This window comes from Hypanus sabinus, chromosome 10, assembly GCF_030144855.1.
Source record: "Hypanus sabinus isolate sHypSab1 chromosome 10, sHypSab1.hap1, whole genome shotgun sequence".
In the NCBI taxonomy this organism is placed as follows: Eukaryota; Metazoa; Chordata; class Chondrichthyes; order Myliobatiformes; family Dasyatidae; genus Hypanus; species Hypanus sabinus.
Window position 1 is genome coordinate 82,291,502 of NC_082715.1, and position 24,907 is coordinate 82,316,408.

At 42.6% G+C, this 24,907-nt stretch overlaps 1 protein-coding gene across 10 annotated transcripts in view; it reads right to left on the bottom strand.

Annotated features, from left to right (window-relative positions):
• The window catches only part of LOC132400831 (dystonin-like), a 363,464-nt gene extending 339,216 nt beyond the window's left edge, over nt 1-24,248 (bottom strand). For 7 of the 10 annotated variants that reach the window (XM_059982254.1, XM_059982250.1, XM_059982247.1 and 4 more), the window contains exon 1: nt 23,123-24,248. In XM_059982254.1, the coding sequence (XP_059838237.1) occupies nt 23,123-23,995 (873 nt within the window). In that variant the 5' untranslated portion in view covers nt 23,996-24,248. The remainder of the gene's footprint in view (nt 1-23,122) is intronic. The other 3 variants (XM_059982253.1, XM_059982251.1, XM_059982249.1) reach the window with 1 other exon arrangement.
• Nucleotides 24,249-24,907: the final 659 nt, after the last annotated feature.

A 24,907-nucleotide genomic window follows, 5' to 3' on the forward strand; every position in this document is an offset into this window, starting at 1 on the left:
AGGCATTATATTTTTCAAAATAAAAACAGTTTGCACTTAATACACACAAAATGCTAAAGGAACTCAGCAGGACTATAGAAAACAAGATGTGGAGTAGATTTCAAAGGTGGCGGAAGGACAGGGAGAAGCACAAGGTGATTAGTGAAACCAGGAGGGGGAGGGGTTTTATTTTCCGAAGTATTTGTTGTCAGAAGCCCACCGGAATTGTCTTTGCCTTCAATCATTACCTCTTTCTACAGGTGCTGTCTGACTTGCAGTTTTCTGTATTTTCTGGTTTTGTTAACTTCAGATTTTCAGTATCTGAAATGTTTTTAAACTTTTGTTCACTACTACTTTTTCTAATTCTCATGCAGCTTTTTTGAATAAGTGAATGTAACTAATGTATTACAAAAATTAAAGCATTGTGATCGACATTAATTCATACATATAAATAGCAGTTAATTTGCAACCTTCATAGTTAAAATTCCTATTGGCAGCATACAGATGAAACGATGGCTCAGGTGAGTGAAGAGACATCAAATCAGGTGGCAGAATCAGCTTGCAGACTGTGATCAGATCACAAGGCCATGAGATACAGGAGCAGAATTAGGCCATTGGCCCATTGAGTCTGCTCCGCCATTCCATCACGGCTGGTTTACTTTTCAAACTCCATTAACCTGCTTTCTCCCCGGTGATGAAATAATTTCATAACTAGAAACTGATATTGATCATAGAAGTTTGAAAACAGGAAATAGAAGTGTGTGATCATGTGATATATATCATATGAATTATAGTACAAATGACCTTAGCTGGTAACCCTTGGTCAGACAATGGGATAGTTTTCATGTCTCAAAAATTGGTCTTTCTCATTATCAAAGTTGCTAAGAGCTGCATAATAACAGAAAAAATACAAACAGCTTCCAAATGCATTTCAGTTATATGATGTGTCCAACACAGCTTATGGTAAAGGACTGAGGGGGTTTCAACATCTGGAAAAATATTACAACCATCCGAACATCTTGTCTTGAAAGCCTTTGGAGCACCATTGACAGTTTTGGCTTCAGGACAACATAAATATTTTTGATATTTCCTTACTGGAAAAAATGAGCTGGAGTTCATGCGGGATAACAATTTTGTTCCTGTACAGAATCTGCTTTCAGGACTCACAATGAGCCGTTCTGCCAAAGCCGCTGCACGCTCAGCCTTTGAGCACATGTCAAGAAAGTTCAGCCAAGGCAATCCAGTGTTCCGTTTAGGCCGTTAGCAAATGATGTCACCTTCCATTCCTTTCAAATTCCGTTACTGTACCCAACAGTCTACAAATTCCTCACATACATCAATTTTCTCTGTGTACACATAAGGACAAGGAGAAGGAATAAAAGGCTAAGAGAATGGGATAGAGGCAGGGTCAGGGAAGACGGACCCAGAGCAGGTCAAAACCCATATTTTCAAAGCTTATCACCCTCACAGTGACTGCTGGATTCGCATATAAGTCAAAATATATATATGTCACTATATAACTTTAAGATTCACTTTCTTGCAGCCATTTACAGGGAAAATAATGAAATGCAATAAAATTTGTGAAAAACCACACATGAATAAAGACTGGCAAACAACTAATGAGGAAAAGAAGACAAATTTTACAAAAAAGTAATACAGAGAACATGAATTACAGAGTCCTTGAAAGTGTAGATTGTGGAATCAGTTTAGTGATTAAATGAGTGAAGTTATCCACACTGGTTTAGGAACCTGATGGTTGTAGGGTAGTAACTGTTTCTGAACATGAAGGTGTGGTACATAAGGCCCCTGTACCTCATGCCTGATGATAGAAGTGAGAAGAGAGCCTGGCCTGGACAGTGGAGGTCTTTGATGATGGATACTGCTTTCTAAGTCAGCAGTCCTTGTAAATGTGCTCAATGGAGGGAGGGCTTTGCCTGAGATGGAGTGAGTAACCATGTTATGAGCATTCTGCTCACGTCAAACAGAATCATTGTTTCCTGTTTGCATATTGCGACAGCAGCTCATTCTATTGAGCTTGGAGTTTATCGCCCAAAGAAGGTCATGATCAAATCAACTATGAACGTCTTGAGAGACTGTACAGCCCACTCCTGCTCCTAGTCTTACATGGAATATTCACAGTTCGCGAGGAAGTCAATAAAAAGAAACAGTAGATGCTGGATACTGAGTGCAGAGTGGAACAGTTATAGAGCCACTTCTCCACAATGCCAGAAACCTGGGTTCAATACTGACCATAGGTGTTGTCTGCATAGACTTTGCACATCATTGTCGAATTTAACTATTAAAGATTAATCTTTATAAATTAGCTGTATTTGTCACAGGTACCTTGAAACATACATGTGACAATCCAGTAACACCACACATGTGACTGTGGTTGATTGCTGATGCAAACAAATGGGTCATTTTCGTTGACAATCAACAGGATGTGCTGGGGACACCGTTGAGGTGCACCAGTGTTAATCATCAGCGAGGAGGAGATATTATCACCAATCCGCACACACTGAGGTTTTCTTTGCAGAGGGAGGTACAGAGGCCCGGGTTCTGTAGATTGTTGAACATGGCATGTCTACAACTTACTAACCATACCCACATGTTTTTAGAGAATGGAAGGAAACATCTTACAGACAGCGATGAGAATTGTACCCACTTGGCACATGGCCAAGTGGTTAAGGTTTTGGGCTGACTATCTGAAGGTTGTTAGTTCAAGCCTCAGCCGAGGCAGCGTGTGTTTCCTTGAGCAAGGCACTTAACCACACACCGCTCCTGCACATTTATAGCCCAGTGGCAGCGGTTAGTGCAGTATGGACAAGACAAGACCAGAGAACCTGGGTTGCTGGTACTGTAAACATCATGTGCCACAGACAATAAAGACAGTTTCTTGTCACAGGCACAAGGATATGTATGCACAGGTTCAACAAAAATTTAACTTGCAGCAACATCACAGGCATGTAGCCTAAGAGACACAATATTCACAAGAAAATCATATATTATACAAGGGACACAATTTGAGCAGAAACCATGCAAGTTAGTCAACGTTCTGATTTTTTTTACAGCTGAGCAGACCGACCATTGCTCTGACAAGAAATTTTTATGCAGCCTGTAAACTACGTGCTACATTAAATATTTTTTTGTAATATCCACATAGAACGAATATCAGGAATACATATGTGTTTCACTGAGACATGATTATCTGAGCAAATTCTGGATTCCGACGCTACTATGAATGGGCTTTCAACAATACAATACAGTGCAGTAAGAAGAAGGGAGGTGAACTTGCTGTGCTTGTGAACAATAGATGGTATAATCCCAGTCACATTTCTATGAAAAAACGGATCTGTGGTCCAGACATCAAACTGCTTGCTGTGGGCTTGCCTCCGTTTTCTCTACCATGTTAGTTCAGCCACACCATATTGCTTGTTGTCTACATTCCACTTTCCCAATGCAGTCCCGATGCTGCATGTGTCATCATACACACTACCATCACGAGAGTCCAGATTCAAAACCCCAATGCGTTCATTGCAGTATCGGGAAACTTCGACCATGCTTCTCTCTCAATAACCCTACCCACCTTTGATCTGTTTGTTAAGTGTCATACAAGAGAAAATAAAACATTGGATCTCTTGTATGCAAACATTAAAGATGCATACAACTCTACAGCTCTCCCCCCACTTGGAAGATCAGATCACAACCTGGTTCTCCTCATGTACAGTAATAAAGAAATGGTATCCAGAGGCCATTGAAACCTTGAAGGGTTGCTTTGAGGTTACTGACTGGAATGTGCTTTGTGAACCATATGGGGAGGTCTTTACTGTTTGCATCACTGGCTACATCAACTCTGTGTGGACACTGTACACCATCATGAACTAACAACAAACCACAGGTCACCAGTGATCTAAAGGTTCTTCACAACCACAAAAAGAGAGCCTTTCGATCAGGAGACAGGGAGGAATTGAAACATATGTAGAGGGAGCTAAAGGAGAATATTGAGGTAGCTAAACCGGAATACTGGATAGAGCTGGAGAACAAGCTTGGGCGGAGTAGCAAATGGGAGGTGTGGAGAGGCATGAAGAACATCACTGGCTTCAATCAGCCTATTTGCAGAGCAACCCGATAATGCAGCCATGAATGGGCTAATGAGTTAAACCAATTCTTCAATAGGTTTGATAATTGCCCTCCTGTTCACACCCCACTCAGCACACCAGTCCAGGTGCTAAGACACCCAATACTCCCTCAACACCTCCCCTCCTTTCACTTTCCTTCTCCAATTCAACATGTGGATGAACAACACAGACTACCACCATCTACACCTCCTCCTTGCCCTGCATCTAATATCCACACCTCCACATACCAACTGCTATCGTCCCAATCTTCACCTTCCCCAACCCCCCAGTCAACACGGACTCACCTTCACTACTGAGCAGGTGAGAAAAGTTCTGGGGAAATTCAGACATGGCAAAGCATTGGGACTGGATGGAGTGAACCCCAGGATCCTGAAGGGGTGTGCTGAGCAGTCGTGTGGAGTCTCCAGCACATTTTCAATTTGAGTCTCAGCCTGGAAAGGGTCCCAACTGTATGGAAAACATCATGTGTGGTCCCAGTACCCAAGAAGGGCCAACCAAAAGTCTTGACTGAATTCTTTCCAGTGACCCTGACCTCACACATCATGAAGACCCTAGAGAGGCTGGTCCTGGCTCACCTCCAACCTCTGGTCAAATTAGCCCTCATTCTCCTGCAGTTTGCCTAACTGGAGCACACTGGAGTCAACAATGCAGTCATCTACCCACTGAACAGAGCCAGCTCCCATTTGGATAAGCAGGGCAGCACTGTGAGGGTCATGTTTTTTGATTTCTCAAGTGCCTTCAACACCATACAGTCCTCACTGATGGAGGAAAAGCTCCGTTCAATGCGGGTTGGCAATTCCATTGTATCCTAGACAATGGACTACCTGACTGGCAGACCATATTGTGTACAGCTTCAGAGGTCAGTATCAGAAGACTGATACAGGAGACTTTATTGGCTCTCTTCCTGTTTACACTGTATACTTCAGACTTGAATACAACACTGAGTCATGCCATCTATAGAAATTCTCCCATGACTCAGCAATAGTTGGGTGTGTAAAGGGAGGCCAGGACGATGAATACAGAGCCCTGGTGGAGAACTTTGTCAAATGGAGCAAGCTGAATGTTCTGTAGCTAAACATCAGTCAGACAAAGGAGATGGTGATGGACTTTAGGAAGACTAAGACTGCACTGCTCCCTGTTACCATTGATGGTGAGGAAGTAGATCTAGTGAGGACCTACAAGTACCTGGGGGTGCACCTGGGTGATAGACTTGAGTGGAGCACCAACACAGAGGCTGTGTACAAGAAGGGTCAGAGTCACCTCTACTTACAGAGAGGACTGAGTATGGAGTATGCAGGCTTCTCCTTCACATGTTCTACCAGTCTGTTGCCACCAGTACAATCTTCTATATGGTGGTGTGCTGGGGCAATGGCATCAATACAGGTGATGCCAAAATGCTCAATAAACTAATTAGAAAGGTTGGCTCTGTTATAGAAGTCAAACTAGACACAATGGAGGCTGTGGTAAAACAAAGGACCTGGCAATTCTGGAGAATGTTTCTCACACTCTGTATGCCATTTTGGCTGTACAGTAGAACACTTTTAAGAATACACTATGACAACTGTGCTGCTCCAAAGAGCACAATATGAGGTCATTCTTACCCTTGGCCATTAGGCTCTATAATGAGTCAACCTATAGCCAGGGAAGTGTGACCTCCTCCTGTTAGACTGTTTGTGGTAATTTACTTTTGATTTGTTCTACTTCCCTTCTAATATTTATATCTGTGCACTTGTAATGCCGCTGTGACACTGAAATCTCCTTTGGAATCAATAAGGATTCTATCAATCTATCTGTCAAACACAAACCACAACTCACAATAGATGTAAATAACATCAGGCAGTCAAAGCAACTGACAGGCACAACAGCAAAAGTAAACTGTTTTGACTAATTAATGTCAATGTTCAGTGGGCTGATGGTTTATTAACAATGAGCTAACAACTTCCATTCAGTGTTTATTGTTACAATTTGTAACAGCTGTAACTTGAAACACTGAAAATGTAAATATGTTGAAGTTCTAAAATGTTTCAAAGTAAAGGTTGTGGTACATTTATTATTTAGAAAACTTATGGAACACATTGTTAATTACGGGGCATTTCACAATTATATTAATATATTGCAGGTTTCCTCTGGGTGCTCTGGTTTCCTCCCACATTTCAAACACACACGGGTTAATAGGTTAATTGGTCACATGGCTGTAATTGACAACAGCAGAGTTTAATGCAGGTTGGTGGTGCTGTAACAAATACTACGAAAGGATTCGCATGTTGAGTCTGAAAGAAATTAACAAAAATGAACGTGACTAGCCTGGCCTTGGTCCAAAATACAAGCACTGACTGTAGAGAGGGCTTTGCTGTGGAATTTACTGGGCAATTAAACTTCACAAGTACTTCATTTCCTGCAAAATTCCTAGATGTCTTCTGTCTCCCCTGCCCCACCACCTCAGCTCCTTCTTTCTCTCTCTCCATACTCCTCTCTCTCCACCAGCTCCTTCCCTCTCCCCAAAGCTTCAGCTCTCTCTCCCCCAACTCCTTTTCACCTTCATTCATCCCTTGCTCCACTTCTTTTCCCTCACATAACACTATTAAGACCATAAGATATACAAGCACAATTAAGCCATTTGGCCCATCATGGTTGATCCAATTTTTCCCTCAGCCGCAATCTCCTGACTTCTCTCCGTATCCCTTCATGACAATCAAGAATCTATCAACTTCTTCCTTAAATATACATAAAGACATGCCCAACACAGCTGCCTGTGGCAAAGAATTCCACATTCACCACTCTGGCTAAAGAAATTCCTCATCTCCATTCTAAAAGGATTGCACTCTATTCTGATGCTTAGACTCTGGTCTTAGACTCTCCCACCATCCTCTCCACATTCACTCTATCAAGGAACCACGACTCAATAGGTTTCAATCAGGTCACTCCTCATTCTTCTGAGTTCCAGTGAACATAGGCCCAGAACCATCAAACACTCTTCATATAACAAGCAGTTCAAACCTGGAATCATTTTCGTGAACCTCCTCTGAACCTTCTCCAGTTTCAGCACATCCTTTCTAAGATAAGGGGCCTAAAAATGCTCACAATACTCCAGTGAGGCCTCACCAGTGTTTTATAAAGATTCAACATTAATTTCTTACTTTTATATTCTAGTCCTCTCGAAATGGATGCTAACATCACATTTGCCTTCCTCACCACTGACTCAACCTGCAAATTAAACTTCAGGGAGTCCTGCATAAGGTCTCCCAAGATCCTTTGCACCTCATTTTTTTCTCTCTATTTAAAAAGGTCAACCCTTTCATTTTTTCTACCAAAGTGCAGGACCATACACTTCCCATAACGGTATTCCAACTGCCATTTCTTTCCTCATTCTCCTAATCTAAGTCCTACTGTAGCCTCAGAAATACTTCCTCAAAACTACCCACCCTCCACCTACCTTCATATTATATGAAAATTTTGCAACAAAGCCATCGATTCCATCATTGACATTTAATGTAAAAAGAATTGATCCTAACACAGACCCTGTCGAATACCACTCGTCACCAGCAGCCAACCAGAAAGGGCTCCCTTTATTCCTACTCTTTGCCTTTCTGCCAATCAGCCACCGCTTTAATCATGCTAGAATCTTTCCTGAAATACCATGAACTCATAGCTTGTTAAACAGCCTCATGTGTGGCACCTAGTCAAAGGCCTTCTGAAAATCCAAGTACACAACATTAACTGATTCTCCTTTGTCTATCCTGCTTGCTATTCCTTCAAAGAATTCCAGAAGATTTTCCAGGCAAGATTTTCCCTTGAAGAAATCATGCTGAGTACAGTCTATTTTATTATGTGCCTCCAAGTTACCTGAATCTTCATTTTTAATAACCGACTCCAACAACTTCCCAATCGCTGAGGTCAGACTAACTGGCCTATAATTTTCTTTCTTCTGCCTCTCTTCCTTCTTGAAGAGTGTTTTGACATTTGCAATTTCCCAGTTTTCTGGAACCATTCCAGAATCTAGTGAATCTCAAAAGATCATTACTAATGCTCTACAATCTCTTCAGCCACTTCTTTCATAACTCTTGGGTGTACACAATCTGGTCCAGGAGATTTCTGTACTGTCGGACCTTTCAGTTTCTCAAGAACCTTCTCTCTAGTAATGGCAACTTCACACACTTCATTACACCTGACACATGGAACTTCCACCATACTGCTAGTGTCTTCCAAAGTGAAGACTGATGCAAAGTACTTATTCAGTTCATCCACCATTTCCTTGTCCCCCATTACTCCCTTTAAAATACTTCTTCCTCTTTGGGATGTATATAGAGTATCCTGTGCTTTCCAAATTGCTTCCAGAAATTCCAACTATTGCTGCTCTGCCATCATCCCTGCCAGTGTTCTTTTCCAATCAATTCTAGTGAACTCCTCTCTCTCTCTTGCCTTTCTTCCCTTTCAGTTAACAATGTCTGTATTAAATATTCCTCTTTATTTCTGCCTTCCACCTGACTAATGGCTTTGCAGTCTTTCAGTGACAATAATTAGACTCTGACATGACAAAAAATGTAGACCGTTAGCAAATATACCGTGCAAATTGCATCTGGACTGAATCGAGAATAACCCTTCATGTGAATTTGAAAAATGTATTTAATTAGTTGAATCTGTGTAATCAATTCTGGAAAATGTTCAGAATCTTTTTACTTCCCAGAGCTTGAATCATCCTGATGCTTTCCAAAATATCACCTGAATGTTTCTGAAGTTTTTATTTGGATTCTGGACTTGCCTTTCCGAAGGGGTAGTTAACAAGGTGTATCGTGCATTGGCCTTCATTAGTCAGGGGACTGAGTTCAAGAGCAGTGAGGTAATAATTGTAGCTCTAAAAAACCCTGGTTTGTCCACACTTGGTACATTGTGTTTAGTTTCTTTCATGCCATTATGGGATGGATGTAGAAGCCTTGGAGAGACTGCAGAGCAGATTTACCAGGATGCTGCTTGGACTACAGAGCATAAGACTATAAAATCATAGGACATAGCAGCAGAATTAGGGTATTCGGCCCATCTAGTCCACTGTGCCATTCAATCAAGGCTGATCCTTTTGCCTACCTCTCCTCTGCCCCACACTCCCTGGCCTTCTCCCCAAAACCTTTGATGCCGTGATCAATCAAGAACCTATCAAACACCGCCTTAAATACACCCAATGACCTGACCTCCATAGCTGCCCATGATAACAAGTTCCACAAGTTCACCATCCTTTGGCTAAAGAAGTTTCTCTGCCTCTCTGTTTTAAATGGATGCTCATTCCATCCTGAGGCTGTGCCCTCTTGTCCAGGACTCCCCCACCATGGGAAACATCCTTTCTTCATCTACTCCATCTAGGCCTTTCAACATTTGAAAAATTTCAGTGGAAGCCCCCTTCATCCTTCTAAATTCAAGCGACTACAGACCCAGAGCCATTAAACATTTCTCATATAATAACCCTTTTATTCCTGGAATCATCCTTGTGAACCTCCTCTGAACCCCTTCCATTGCCAGCACACCTCTTCTCAGATGAGAAGCCTAAAAACTGTTCACAATACTCAAGGGGAGGCCACACCAGTGCCTTCCTTATAAAGCCTCATCATCACATCCCTGCTCTTATATTCTAGACCTCCTGTAATGAATACTAACATTGCCTTTAGGGTGTTCTTCACAAGGATTCCCAAGTCCCTTTGCATCTCAGATTATTGTATTTTCTCCCCATTTTGAAAACAGTCTGCACATTTATTTCCACTACCAAAGTGCATGATCATGTGTTCTCCAACATTGCATTTCATTTGTTACTTTCTTCAGATTCTCCGAATCTGGCTAAATCCTTCTGCAGCCTTCCTGTTTCCTCAACACTATCAGCCCCTCTGTAAATCATCGTGTCTTCTGCAAACTTGGCATCTATTCCATCATCTAGGTCATTGATATCCAGCACAAAGGAAGCAGTCACAACACCAACACCACTAGTCACTGACAGCCAACCAGAAAAGTGTCCTTCTATTCCCACTTGCTGCCTCCTACCATCAGACAATGCTCTAACCATGCCAGTAACTTTCCTGTAATATTATGGGATCTTAACTTGGTAAGCAGCCTTAAGTGTGGCACCTTATCAATGGCCTTCTGAAAATCCAAATATACAACATCCACTGTATCCCTTTTATCTATCCTACTTGTAATCTCCTTAAAGAATTCCAACAGGTTAGTCAGGCAAGATTTTCCCTTAAGGAAACCATGCTGACTTTGTCCTATCTTGTCCTGTGTCACCAAATACTCCATAACCTCATCCATAACAATCGACTCCAACATCTTCCCAACCCCTGAGGTCAGGCTAATTGGTCTATAATTTCCTCTCTGCTGCCTTTCTCCCTTCTTAAAAAGTGGAGTGATATTTGCAATTTTCCAGTCCTCTACAACCATGCCAGAGTCTAATGAGTTATGAAAGATTATTTCTAATGCCTCCACAATCTCCTCTGTTACCTCTTTCAGAACCTGAGGGTGCATTTCATCTAGTCCAAGTGACTTAGGCACCTTTAGGTCTTTCAGCTTTTTGAGCATCTTCTGCCTTGTAATAGTAACTGTACCCACTTATCTTCCTTCACACCCTTCAACACCTGACACACTGCTAGTGTCTTCCACAGTGAAGACTGAAGCAAAATATTCATTTGGTTCATCTGCCATCTCCTTGTCCCCCGTTATTATTTCTCTGGCCTCATTTTCTTGTGGTACTATTTCCACTCTTATTTTTTAAATAGTTGAAAAAGCTTTTACTATCTACTTTGATATTGTTTACTAGCTTCCTTTCCCTCCTGATGATTATTTTAGCTGCTCTCTGTAGGTTTTTAAAAGCTTCCCAATCCTCTATCTTCCTGCTAATTTTTGCTTTACTGTATGCCCACTCTTTTTCTTTTACATTAGCTTTGACTTCCCTTGTCAGCCACGGTTGTACTATTTTGCCATTTGAGTATTTCTTCATTTTTGTATTCCTTCACCTTCCTCGTTTTTCCTGGATACTCACACCATTGTTGCTTTGTTGTCATCCCTGCCAGCAGCTCCTTCCAATTTACTTTGACCAACTCCTCTCTCATAAAACTGTTATTTCCTTTAACCACTGAAATACTGCTATGTCAGACTTTACTTTCTCTCCATCACATTCCATGTTGAACTCCTAATAGCTCCTTTACCTTAAGCTCCCTAATCACCTCTGGTAAATTACATAACACCAAATCCAGTATAGCTGATCCCCTAGTAGGCTCAGAGACACATTGTTCTAAAAATCTAATTCATAGGCATTCAACAAACTCACTTTCTGGAAATCTATTTACCAACCTGACTTTCCCAATCGACCTGCATGCTGAAATCTCCAATGACTGTCGTAACATTACCCTTTAGACACACCTTTTCAATTTCCTGTTGTAATCCGTGGTCAACATCTGGGCTATTGTTGGGAGGCCTGTATATAACTGACATCAGCGTATTTTTACCCTTGCAGTTTCTTAACTCACAGAAGGATTCAACATCTTCTAATCCTATGTCACATCTTTCTACTGATTTGATGCTATTCTTTATCAGCAGAGCCCTGCCACCACCTCTGACTATCTTCCTATCCCTCTGATACAACGTGTGACCTTGGACATACAGCTCCCAACTCAACCGTCCTTCGGCCATGACTCAGTGACGGCCACAACAGCATACCTGACAATCTGCAATAGTGCAACAAGATCATCCACCTTACTTCTTATACTCTGTGCACTGAGATATAACACTTTGAGCACTGTAATTACTACCCTTTTTGATTCCTTCATGCACTGCTGGTCATCCCGGTGTCTGAAATTTTGTCCCACAAGATGGGAGGGGAAGGAGAACAAGCTGGCAGATGAATCACCTCAACCCAATCTCTGTAAGTATTCCAATCACTCTGAATACTCTTTTAAATTGTATTTCTAGATACATCATAGTTAACAGGCCCTTCCAACATAGAGCCCAAGCCACCTAGTTACACCTACTAATCCGTACACCTTTGGAAATGGGAGGAAATAGGACCGCCTGGAAGAAACCCATAACATCACCAGGAGAACAGACAAACTCCTGTACAGGCAGCGATGGGAACTGAACCCAGGTCGCTAGGGCTGTAATAGCACACACTAACCACTGCACTACCAGGCAGCCTCAATACCATTCGCATTCAAAACTTATTCTTTTTTCCAACAGCCAAATTAAATTTGACCCACTTAACTCTTGGGGGGGGGGGGGGGGGTGGTCTCATACACAGACTGAATGAACTTCTTCTCAACTGCACATGTTGATAATGCTGCTTCTCCGGAGGCAGGAAGCAGAGTGCTTACACAAGCTGTAAAGCTGCATTTCCAGCAGAGATAGATCTTTTTCCCTTTGCTTACCACTACAGAGGAGCTTTCACCAATGTCAAAGGAACTCCTGTCATCCACAGAGTCAGGCCAAGGCTCCTTAGTGTGCCATTATTCTCAGCCAGCAAGCATTATGCAATCTAAGCACAGTTCCATCAGACGCATCACATGGCGCCACAGTGGCACAGCTAGTAGAACACAGAACACAGAATACTACAGCACAGGACAGGCCCTTTGGCCCACAAAGTTGCACCAATCATTTAACATGCCAAGATCAATCTAACCCTTCTCTCCTACATAGCTCTCCATCTTTCTAACATCCAAGTCCCTATCTAAGAATTTCTAAAATGCCTTTAATGTATCTGCCTCCACCACCACACTAACAAGGCTTTCCGTGCACTAAGCATACACTGTGTGAAGGACTTACCTCTGACATTCCTCCTATGCACTCCTCCAATCACTTTAAAACTATGCCCCCTGGTATTAGACATTTTTTCCCTGGAACAAAATCTCTGGTTATCCTCTTGATTCATGGCTCTTAGCATCTTGTACACCTCTATCAAATCGCCTCTCATCCTCTTTCACTCCAAAGTGAAAAGTTCTATTTCATTCAATATATTCTCATTAGATATACTCTCTAATCCAGGTAGCATCCTCGTAAATCTCCTCCGCACCCTCTCTAAAACCAGCAGAGCTGCTACTTCACAGAGGCAGAGACATGGCTTCAACCGTGACTTTGGGCATTCTCTGTGGCTGCAAGGATTTCCTCCCGATGCTCCAGTTTCCTACCACATTAGGCGAATGGGTTGAGAGGACAAGTCGCCACAGTAGGAGAGAAATGATATCGGGGGGGGGGGGGTTGTGCGGGGGGTGGTAGGATGAAGAGGAGAAGAGAATGTGGGCAGAATAAGAAGAGTGGTATTAATGTTCATTAGTGTAAATGGGTGATTGACGGTCAGCACAGACTCAGTGGGCTGAAGGGCCTGTTTCTGTCCTGTATCTCTCTCTATGAGAATCAAATAGTTGAAGTTTTTTGCTGTGACAATTAAAGAGGTCTGTCAGTTGTCCAATCAGTCAAAGTATTGAGGGTTTCCATATTATTGTGGGAAGGGTCCCACATCGCCTATACGTTCATACATCAACATTTTCCCAGGGAGGTCAGAAACAGTTTTAAGAGATGGAAGGAGGAACAGAAAATGCGGAAAACACTCAACAGGCCAGTTTTGACAAAGGCCCTTGACTTGAAATGTTACTGCTATTTCTCCTTCCACAGATGCAGCGTGATCTGCTGAACATCTCCCTCATTTTCTGTTCTTACCTCACGTTTCCAGCATCTAGACTTAGGGGCAGCAGGGTAGCACAGCAAACATTTGCTTTACAGTGCAGCGATCGAGGTTCAATTCCAGTTCCATGACCACTTAGGTTTCATCTCGGGTGGTTCGGTTTCCTCGTGCATTCCAAAGACACGCGGTGAGCGTTACAGGTAATCAGTTGCGGACACACCATGTCAGTGTCAGAAGCACGCTTACACTTTCAGGCTGCCCTCAGGCTGCTGATCTGATTTGAAACAGATGTATGTTTTGAAGCTTCGATGTACGTGTGATAGATAAAACTAATCTCATCTAATCTGAAAGAAGTTTCCACGCAAAATCAGACCCAGTTTTATCAAGGCCTTTGACAAAGTCCCACATGGGAGGCTGGACCAGAAGGACAAGCCATTTGACATTCAGAATGAGGTAGTCAAATAGATTCATTGTTGCCTTAGCGAGAGAAGACAGAGAATGGTGGTAGATGGTTGTCTCTCTGCCTGGAGGCCTGTGAATAGTGGAGAGCCATTGTTGGGTTCATTGTTCTTTATTGGCTATATAAATGATTAAATGATAATGTGGTAAATACATGGATGACACCAATATTGGGGGTGTAGTGGACAGCGAGGAAGTGGGAAAAAAGGCTGATAAATGGTAGATGGGATTTAATTCCAGGTTGATGGAACGAGACAGAAGAACAGGCCAGCATGGACAAGATGGGATGAAGGGCCTGATTCTGAGCTGTAGTGCTCCGGGACTCTAATATTTAATGGCCACACTCTGGCAGATCTATTTGTTTCATATAAATCAACATTTCCTTCTAAAATCCAAAGGGAAACTAAGTAGAAAGGCTGGGAAGAATTTTTAAACTAGTCAAGTAGTAAGTCGAAGCTAAGCCAAAGATTACAGCAGGGAGATTAATAGCATGTAATTCTGGTCACAAGGGCCAGACCAGAACGTGGAAAAGCACAGGAAAGCAAAAGAGAGGAATAAGCTGTGTGGGAAGATAACAGGAATTCATTCTGTGCAGTCTGAAGTAGAGCAGTCTGAACTATGGCTGATGTGCCACAGAAGTGGCGGGCTCATTAAAGGAAGGCTCTGCATTCTACCATACACAAGGTTCAAGGGGTTCTTCTGGACAGAACTGACTTTTCTTCTGCAATTTTCTGCCATTGCAGAGGTACTAAGTGGGCCAAAAGAAGTGGTGTTACTTAATAAGAGCAAAAGCTCTGCCAGGCAAATGAGTGCGGTCGTGGAGAGGATCTCATTAGGCCTCTGTTCAAGGAATTGGAGGCCCCCCTCTAAGGTTGAGAGAGGCATAGGAATCAGATGTCCATGGGACTATGAGTTGGGTGACTCAGGAAACTGTAGACAGTAGAAGTGACGGGGGTGGGGGGGGCACCAGAGATGTCATGATCAAATAATGATTTGGAGGAGGGCTAGGGTAGGTAGGAAGGGTCATTTGAAAGATAATTGAGATGAAGGGGTGGTAGTTTTGGGAGACGTAGGTGGTTTAATATTGGATATAGAGCAGTGGGATGTGATGGGTAAGGTGCAATTGATGTAGAGGTAATTAATGAAAGCATTTACCATAAAAAATGGTGATAACTTGCACTGACTGGGTTTAAAAACACATTCCATGGAGAAGATGTACCCTAAGAAATCTGCTGCAGTAAAACTTCTGAAGCTTTGAGAAAATACAGAATCAGTTGTATTACAATTACCAGAAAATTCACTGAACAATTGCACATATATATGGGACTATGTAAAAACTATAAATAAGCACAGGGAATTTAAACTACAAAGAAAATACAAGAAAAATATCAATTCCACACCCTAATCCAAAACTATGGTTACGAAGTGCTTCAGTGTTCTTGAGGAACCCCCGTGCTTCCTGGAATGTTGGTGGTGGTGAGAGCTGAGAAACACTGCTTGACCGAACACACCAAGCACAGCAACCTGAATCCAATAACACATCACAGGCAGCAAACACCAGCCATGTAGGCCTCTCTACCCATGCTGTTTATTTTTATATCTACCCAGAACTTCGGTAGATATAAAAAGAAACACCAAGGCACATTCAGTTAAGTTCAGAATTCTTTCTGGTGCACAGGCCAGTATTTATTACTGGGCATTCATTGGGCTGCTACTAGAAGTGCACACAATGGCCATCACATTTGATACATGTGTCCTCACTCTTCAAGTCATTCATAGGGTGGAAAGAGGTTTGAGGTCATATAAAAAAAAGCTGCTGAAATTGAAATACATTGAAAGCACTCCCTCACACCTCTCCCATCCATCTGGTGGTGTATCAAGGTCACAACTCTGACAATCAGGTGGAAAGCAGAGGGAGGCTCATCCATGTTTAAGCAGGAAGAAAACCAAATCCAGGGCAAAGGCCTATCAGACTCTCGGGCCTACTCCTACGGACCTGAACTGATTGAGAGGGTGTGCAGCGGCAGCATCACCCTGGCAGTGTAACTAGCATGCTGGCCAGCTGACACCCAGCCACAAAGAAGGCATGATTGTGCCTCTATTTTCTTAGATGTTTGCGTAGATTTGGTATGTCACAAAAAACTTTGACAAACTTCTATAGATGTGCAGTGAAGCGTATCTTAACTGGTTGCTTTATGGCCTGGCACGGAAGCACCAATGCCAAGGAACGGGAAAGGCTTCCGAAATGGTGGTACAGCACTGTCCATCACAGGCAAAGCCCTCTCTACTACTGAGTACATTTACATGGAGCAGTCCACATGAAAGCAGCATCCATCAAAGACCCCCACCATCCAGGCCATGCCCTCTTCTCACTACTACCATTAGGCACGAAGTACAGATGCCTTAGGTTCCACACCACCAGGTTCAGAAACAGTTATTACCCTATGACCATCAGGCTCCTGAACCAATATGTGTAACTTCAATCAGCACAACTCTGAACTGATTCTACGACCTACAGACTCACTTTCAAGGACTCTTCACAGCTAATGCTCTTAGTTTTATTTTTATTTGCAGTTTGTCTTCTTTTGCACATCAGTTATTTGTCAAATTTTGGTCAGTTTATGCATAGTTTTCCATATATTCTATTTTATTTCTTTTTTCTTTGTAAATGCCTGCAAAAAATGAATATCAAGGTAGTGTATCATAACATATTTATTTACTTACTTACTTTGAACTTTTGATGGCTGCTACCATCAGTCTGACACACGCCCCATGCACTTTGTTTACCCAATTCTTTTTTTGTGGTCTTTGGATGTGATAGTCACTTCAAAGCAGATGAACTTCACATGACAATGTGTCAAAAAAGTACTTCAATCATGTCCATCAATGTTGCACATTTAATGAGGGAAACCTCCCAAAGTGCAACGCATAGTCAAAATCTGACAGCAAACCAAACAGAATTGATGCCCAGAGTTTGATCAAACAGATGCACGTTAAGGAACAGAGACTGGAGCAGAGGGGTTTAGTTTGGAAATTCTCAAGCATAGGGACTTAGGGAGCTAGCATGGTCAGCAGTGGTGAGGCAAAGAAATGAGAAATTCACACAGACCAGAGCTGAGAGATACGCAAGTTCTCAAAGAGTTGCTGGCCTGGTATAGAGCAAGATAAGGCCTTAGAGTAATCTGAACTCCAAACCATCTTCCAAAAACTAACTCCAAACTCAACACAAACCTCAGGGGCAGAAATCTTGCTGCTCTCCAAGTAGAACACAACTCATCTTAGAGTTTAGAAAGTGACAAACATGCATTAGCAATATCATGTTTTACGGATAACATAACTCGAAAAGCATTTTTAAAGTCAACACATAGGCATGGTTTGAGAGGTTGGAGCATGTTATGACAAGGTGAGCCATGGCCAATAAGTACGTACAAGACGAAGGAAGAGTGACGAAAAAGGAAGAAAATGTAGAGAGGAGATAGTTGGATTGTAAAGTGAAGCAGTCCATTCCTTTAACTGTTTTAATGTGCAATTCAAAACTTCTGAGGAATGCAGAAACGAAGAAGTTAGAGCTTATAGAAGGAATCATACAAAACTATTCAGGTTAAAAAAAATCAAGGGAAATTTTGCTATTGTGTGAAACTTTGTACTTCCCTGAATGACTAATACACTGGGTGGCCACTTTATTATATAAACCTGCACATCTGCTTGGAATGCAAATATGTAATCCACCAATCATGTAGTAGCAACTCACTGCATAAAAGCATGCAGACATGGTCAAGAGGTGCAGTTGTTGATCAGACCAAACAGCAGAGTGGGGAGAAATGTGATCTCAGTGACTCTGACCGTGGAATGATCGTTGGTACCAGACAGGATAGTTTGAGTATCTCGGATTTGCCAATTTTCTGGGATTTTCACACACAACAGTCTCTAGAATTTACAGAGAATGGCGCAAAAAATAACAAAAAAAAATCCAAGTTCTAGAAAATGCCCCATTAATGAGAGAGGTCAGGGGAGAACAACCAGACTGGTTCAAGCTGACAAGAAGGCAACAATAACTCAAATAACCACATGTTACAACAGTGTGTGCAGAAGAGCATCTCTGAACACACAACACATCCAGCCTTGAAGTGGATGGGCTACAGCAACAGAAGACCATGAACAAGAGGTGTCCAGTAAGGTGGCCACTGAATGCATGTTGTACAACTGAACTTGCATAGCCACCACCTGCTGATCAGATGGGCATCTCGGTGATTCTGACAATCAGACAATCTGAGATAAATACAACTTCATCCAGTTTTAGCTAAACAATATTTGTACACAAGAAGCATTGTAATCCTCCTATAAGTATTGGTGGTATACTATTCATTGTTTCCGACAACAACAAATCATAGCACAATGCCTTGCAGCATGCCAACTGTAAGCTCGGGTTTCCTCCGCGTGCTCTGGCTTCCTCCCACATTCCAAAAACCATGTCGTCAGGCTGGCTCTCCCACTTAGTTCTGTTCTCTACTCTTCACTGCCTGGAAAACAAACCGGTTTGCCTTCATCTGTGGCTGGCCTGGCACGACATGAGGAACTGCTGAATGCCTTATCTTGCAGAAATGTGGCTTCAGAACAACATCCCATGCACCATCAATATTCAGGCTATGTTCTGTGGTTACGTGTACTCGCTTCACTATATGTGCTGTGTGTGGCTGTATATACAGGGTTTTGCACCTTGGCCCTGAAAGAACAATGTTGCACTTAGCTGTATACACGTGTATGGTTCAATGACAATTGAACTTGATTATCTTAACACTTTCATATGCCTCTTCCTCTATCAACCTCTGTTGTCTACACAAAGCAGGAGTGGACTGGTTGAGAAGAAGCTCTACCAAGAGCTATACATGAAGGAGAGTGGGTTGCCCATTGTCCTGGGTTGTACAAGAGCCCCATGGAATGAATACTGAACCTCCTTAGCATGCTCCCTTCCCACCCTGTTGTTACCAGTGACACCAACTTCCTTTCTAAACTGATTCTCCCCGAAACCTCATCATTTCAAATACATTAAGTCAGAATGAAGTAAGATCTGGAAATACAGAAGACTGCAAATGCTGGAAATGCCAGCATGTCAGATGGAAGCAAGCTCTTTTCTCATATACCCACCCATGCATGGCATCAACAGTGGTATTTCACAGCTGTCTGACAAACATGGTGATGCAATTATCTGCTATAAAAATATAATCCCTCATTTCAAAAGATTAAAAAATATATTCTAAATTCTCCTAATTCCTCTGTTCAACTTTACCCTGAAGCTTAAAGAACAAAAGAAAAACACAAGAGTGTCCTTTTTTTATTTCCTTAAGATGAAGAATTAGACCATTTAAACCTTCTTATCCAGCTCATTTCTCCGAGGACCGTCACCTTGTTCTGTTGGAGAGGCTTGTAGGATCCTGAGATTCCTGAGAGCAATGCTGCCTTGAGTTTAAATCCTGGTAGGGTCACCCATGATGGTAATGTTGGGAGGTGGGGGGAGGGTCCCAGACTAAGAGTGATTAAACCAAGACCTCAAAAGTGGATCTGGTGGAAGATGATGACACTTTGCAACGGCAGTGAAGGTGGAGGAAGGCAGTCTTCAGTGATTTTGCATTTCGTGCCACAGGACCCTTACCCCAATCAGTAAGGACCGTATGGTGGCTACCCGTGCATCAGCCTCCCCAGATTAAACAAAGTCACGCACAGGCATTCTCAATTAAGGAAATAACCTCTTGGGAGAATGTCATAAACAAGAAAAAAAATCTCCAGAAGCTGGAAATCCAAGCATTACACACAAAATGCTGGAGGAACTCAGCAGGCCAGGCAGCATCTATGGGAAAAAAAGTATAGTCGACGTATCGAGCCAAAACCCTTCAGCAGAATATTATATTCGACTTGAGAGATCACACTACTAAACACCTAGGTCAGCCTTCAGAATAACCCTGTAATCCCACTGATTTCTCTGTAACCTTATTAGATACAGTACAGTGCAAAAGTCTTAGGCATATTTAGGGTGCCTAAGCCTTTTCCACAGTACTGTATATATCAAAATATATTTTACTTATAATTTTAAAAATTTACAACAATTAAGCTGTGCAATGCCTTTTTAACTGTACATTCACAGGCAATGAGTTAAGTAGTGTTCTATTACATTTTTTTAAACAACTAGCACTGCTGCTACCCATGTGGCCCCTTGGGGTGGTATATTACAACAATAATTGAGGGGCTTCCTCCCCTAACTCAGCCTTCCCCTTCCAGTAGCAGAAGAAGCCTATATTGTGGTTTCACCCATTCCCTCACAAGCACACAACAATTCCTCACCAAACTACAGTATCGACAGCTCATAGTCACCATTGAACCAACTAATCCACACACCTTTGAGATATCGGAGGAAAATGGAGCAGCCTGGGAGGAACCCAAGTGTTCATAGAGAGAACGAGCAAACTCCACACAGACAGCACTGAAGGAGAGGATCACAGCTATAGGACTGTAGCTCTGCTAGTGCACCACTGAATTTGTAAACTATCAAAGTCTTCACTTTCAGTCTTTCTTTTATTAAATGAATTTCATCTCACTAAAGCTTTTGAAGATTTACTTCAGACATGCCTTCCAATAATCTTAAAAGCTTTAAAATTAAAAAAAAAACAGAAGATAAAAAGAGAACTGTTGAATTTTACACCCTGGGAGATGCCAGTCCATCACTTTATTTTTAAAGATCTAAACTCAGCTCACGCCGTATCACAGTTAAATCTTGGCCCATGGAGCTGAAGGCTTTGACTAGAGCAATAAAAACAACAGCAAGCTCCTTCTTATTTCAATGTTAATGTTAATAAGTTAGTTAACACTGTAATATTCTGATTCCAGCCAGAAGCCCCTGCTAAAACTCTAGGGCCTGGCTTTTGCAGGAATATAATCATTGAAGCAACTTCTCTTTCATTAAATTAATGTTTTAAAGGAAAGAAGAGAAATGATTTCACAACTTAAACTGCAGCAAGATTTAGAACAGTGCAGTTTAGAACAAAGATGAGAAGGAATTAGGGTGGTGAATCTGTGGAATTTATTTACGAACGGCAATGGAAGCCCAGTCTTCGGGTATATCTAAAACAGAGTTTAAGATAGGTAGTTAGGCAACACGAGTGAATCTGCAGATGCTGGAAATAAATAAAAACACAAAATGCTGGCTGAACTCAGCAGGCCAGACAGCATCTATGGGAGGAGGTAGTGACAAGGTTTTGGGAGGAGGTAGTGACAAGGTTTTGGAAGGGTTTCGGCCCGAAACGTCATCACTACCTCCTCCCATAGATGCTGTCTGGCCTGCTGAGTTCTGCCAGCATTTTGTGTTTTTATTTGATAGGTTCTTGATTAGTAAGGACGTGAAGGTGACAGGGAGAAGGCAAGATAATGGGGTTGAGAGGGATAATAAATCAGCCATGATGGAATAGTGGAGGAGACTGAATGGGCCGAATAGTCTAATCCTGCTCCTATGACTTATGGACTTATAGATACACACAGTGTTTTAGATTTTGATAATTTTGTCATTGCCTTACTTGGACTGTAGAGATTTCATCTACAGTTGGCACTCACAAGAAAATAAGAGGTCCCTCAGCCCCTCGGGTCCTCAAGCCTGCCCCATTCTCTACAGTAGGGGTTCCCAACCTAAAGGCATTGATCAATGGCATAAAAAAGGTTGGGAACGCTTGTGCTACAGTCATGGCAGATTTGGCCCAGGCCTCAACAACTCTTCTGTGCCTGTTCCCCACAGACCTCAGTTCTCTCATCACTTCACAAGAGAAACAATGCTAAATGGAAAATTAGAGAGCTTTAGAACATCATTGATGTTGAATTATCAAGATAATTTCCACTTATAAGTGTGAGAACATAAAAGGGAAAAGCTGACACTATGCATGACAACGAGTGTGAATTGATGCCAAATGAAAATAAGTACAGATCACCAGAGAGTGGTGAATCTGTAGAATTCTCTGCCCAATGAAGCAGTGGAGGCTACCTCAGTAAATATATTTAAGACAAGGTTGGATAGATTTTTGGATAGTAGGGGAATTACAGGGAAAAGGCAGGTAGGTGGGGATGAGTCCATGGGCAGATCAACCATGATCTTATTGCATGGAGGAGCAGGCCTGATGGGCCAGATGGCCTTCTCCTGCTCCTCTTTCTCATGTTCTAATGTAAGCATCAGAACAGGCCCTTCCAACACAAGGAGCCCATTTACACCCATGTGACCGACTAACCCATATGACTGTGATATGTGAGAGGAAACTGGAGCACCCAGAGGAAACCCTCACAGTCATGGGGAGAACGTACAAATGACTGCAGGTCACTGGTGGCATAATAGCATTATGATAATGTACAACCTGGACTGATGGACTGTGAAATGTACGGACAGATGAAATATGATGTCTTATACATAATGCATCATAAAATCATACAAACTGAAGAAACCATATAAATTTTTGCTCCATAAATAACACAGAGTGAAGCGCTATCAAATCTGCTGAGTTGGAGCAGCATTGGTACGATCTCAGTAAAGAAATAAAATACATGATAGCATTTAGAAATGGAGATACAGATACAGCATGGACCAGGCCCTTCCAGCCCAACAAGCTGTGCTGTCCAGCAACCTGCCCGTTTAATACCAGCCTAATCACAGGACAATTTTACTATCACATATTAAGCTACTAACTGGTACGGCTTTGGATTTTGGGAGGAAACCAAGCACCTGGAGGAAACCCACACATTCACAGGGAGAATGTACAAACTCCTTACAGATAGCAACTCTGACACCCTGATTTGTAATAGTGTCACGATTACCACCATGCCACCATGCCACCACAAGGCTATATAACATAACATTAAAATAACGTATTACCTCATCAGACTGTGATTCAACTCCATTTCCATCTGAACGCTGACACACTCCCAAATTCCCAGCCACTTCCCAGGATGGAGTTTCCCAGAGGCGCTTTCTCAGAGCTGTGGGAGAGGAATCACCTTCTTGCTGCCTCCTTGTGCAAGGTGCAGAGATGGCTGTTGTTGGCTTATGATATAACAGACAAGATGACATCTGGTCTATGTTGTTACAGGTGCAGTACAGAGTTTCAGCCAGAGCTCTGCAGGGCCAAGTGTTAAATTTACTTGGGACTGGGGCAGTCCAAGCAATGGCACTCAAACTGGCAGTCTTCTTAATCTCAAAATTTGGACAGTGCTGGTTCTCCTGTGCTCCAGTGAGCGGTGACTTTTGCTTTGTGTTTCTCTGCTTCTTCACTGGACAGAGGTTGCTGCCATCAGCCACATGCTCCCAGCTCACCCCACCTGACCCAACATCACACTGGGACAGGTGAGGGGCACCGCCTCGAGGAATGGGGTGAGAGGAGTCCACCACATCTCCCAGCCTGATGGTGAGACAGCCTGCTAAGTCGCTCCGCTCGCCAGATACTGCTCCGTGCCCATCTCCCACCTTGGCGTGGCCGCAATCATTCCCCTTACTCAGACAACAGGCTGATGATTCCCCGCCGGAATCCTCCTTCAAGGGGGCTCCTGTCGAAGGGACTCCAGCACTGGCCTTTGGGCACTCTCCGGCATCGTTCGGCTGAGCAAATGGATAGTGCAGCTCCTCTTTTCTCCTCTTCCTCTTCAGATAACGTTTGCTTCGGGGATAAGGAGAAGAGCCCAGGGGAGCCTTTGCAGGATCTACTATACATTCCTCTTTCTGGGCTCTCACACATCCACAAGTGTTTCCCATTTTCTTCAGAAAGTTAAGTTAATCAGATCAAAAACAGCTTGTAAAAAAATGGAGAAAATCCCAGAGTCTTGACTCATCCATAACGCTAGTCTTTTCCTTTACACACTAACTTAGTCAGTCTTTTCTACCTTTCGCCTCTCTGTCCTTTCCTGGCAACCTTTCAGCTTTCCCCAGCTGACCGTAACTGTATCTCTCTCTCTCTCTCTCTCTCTCTCTCTCTCTCTCTCTCTCCCTAGCTGACTATGACTGTCTCTCTCACTTTCTCTCTCTCTCTCTCCCCCTCCCCTTCTCCCTCCCTTTCTCTCTCTCTCCCTCCCCCTTCTCCCTCCCTCTCTCTCTCTTTCTTTCACTCACACTGCGCAGCCATTTTGCATATGTGAAGCATTCCTGCAGCCAGTCGTGGCATTTAGCCCAGAAAGGGCTGGTGACTGATCAGTCCATAACTAACCATGGTTACAGTAACGAGGACTGTCCTAAACTGAGCCCATGCAGTGAGGTTTCTGGAAACATATCAGAAACTCCAACGCATGACGTAGCAAATGAGAAACCTACAGCAGCTAGCTCTGCTTAAAGTCTGCCACAGCCAGTGAAGCTCAAGGAATTTGTAGCAACCTTTGAAATCATTAAACAACTTTCAGACCCGAGGTAGAAGATAGTGACGTGTCCCAAATGAATTATTGTTTATTTTTATTTTAAAAAGCTATGCTAACTCAATCTCACTAGGGTGGAGGTGGCACAGGGAATTACACAAGAAATGGAAGAAGTTTTTGTCAGTTTCCATTCAACACCCTGACTGTTTGGGGAAAAATATGCTCAAATATAATTCAAAAACATAAGAGATTCTGCAGATGCTGGGAAACCAGAGCAACACGCACAAAATGCAGGAGGAACTGAGCAAGTCAGGCAGCGTCT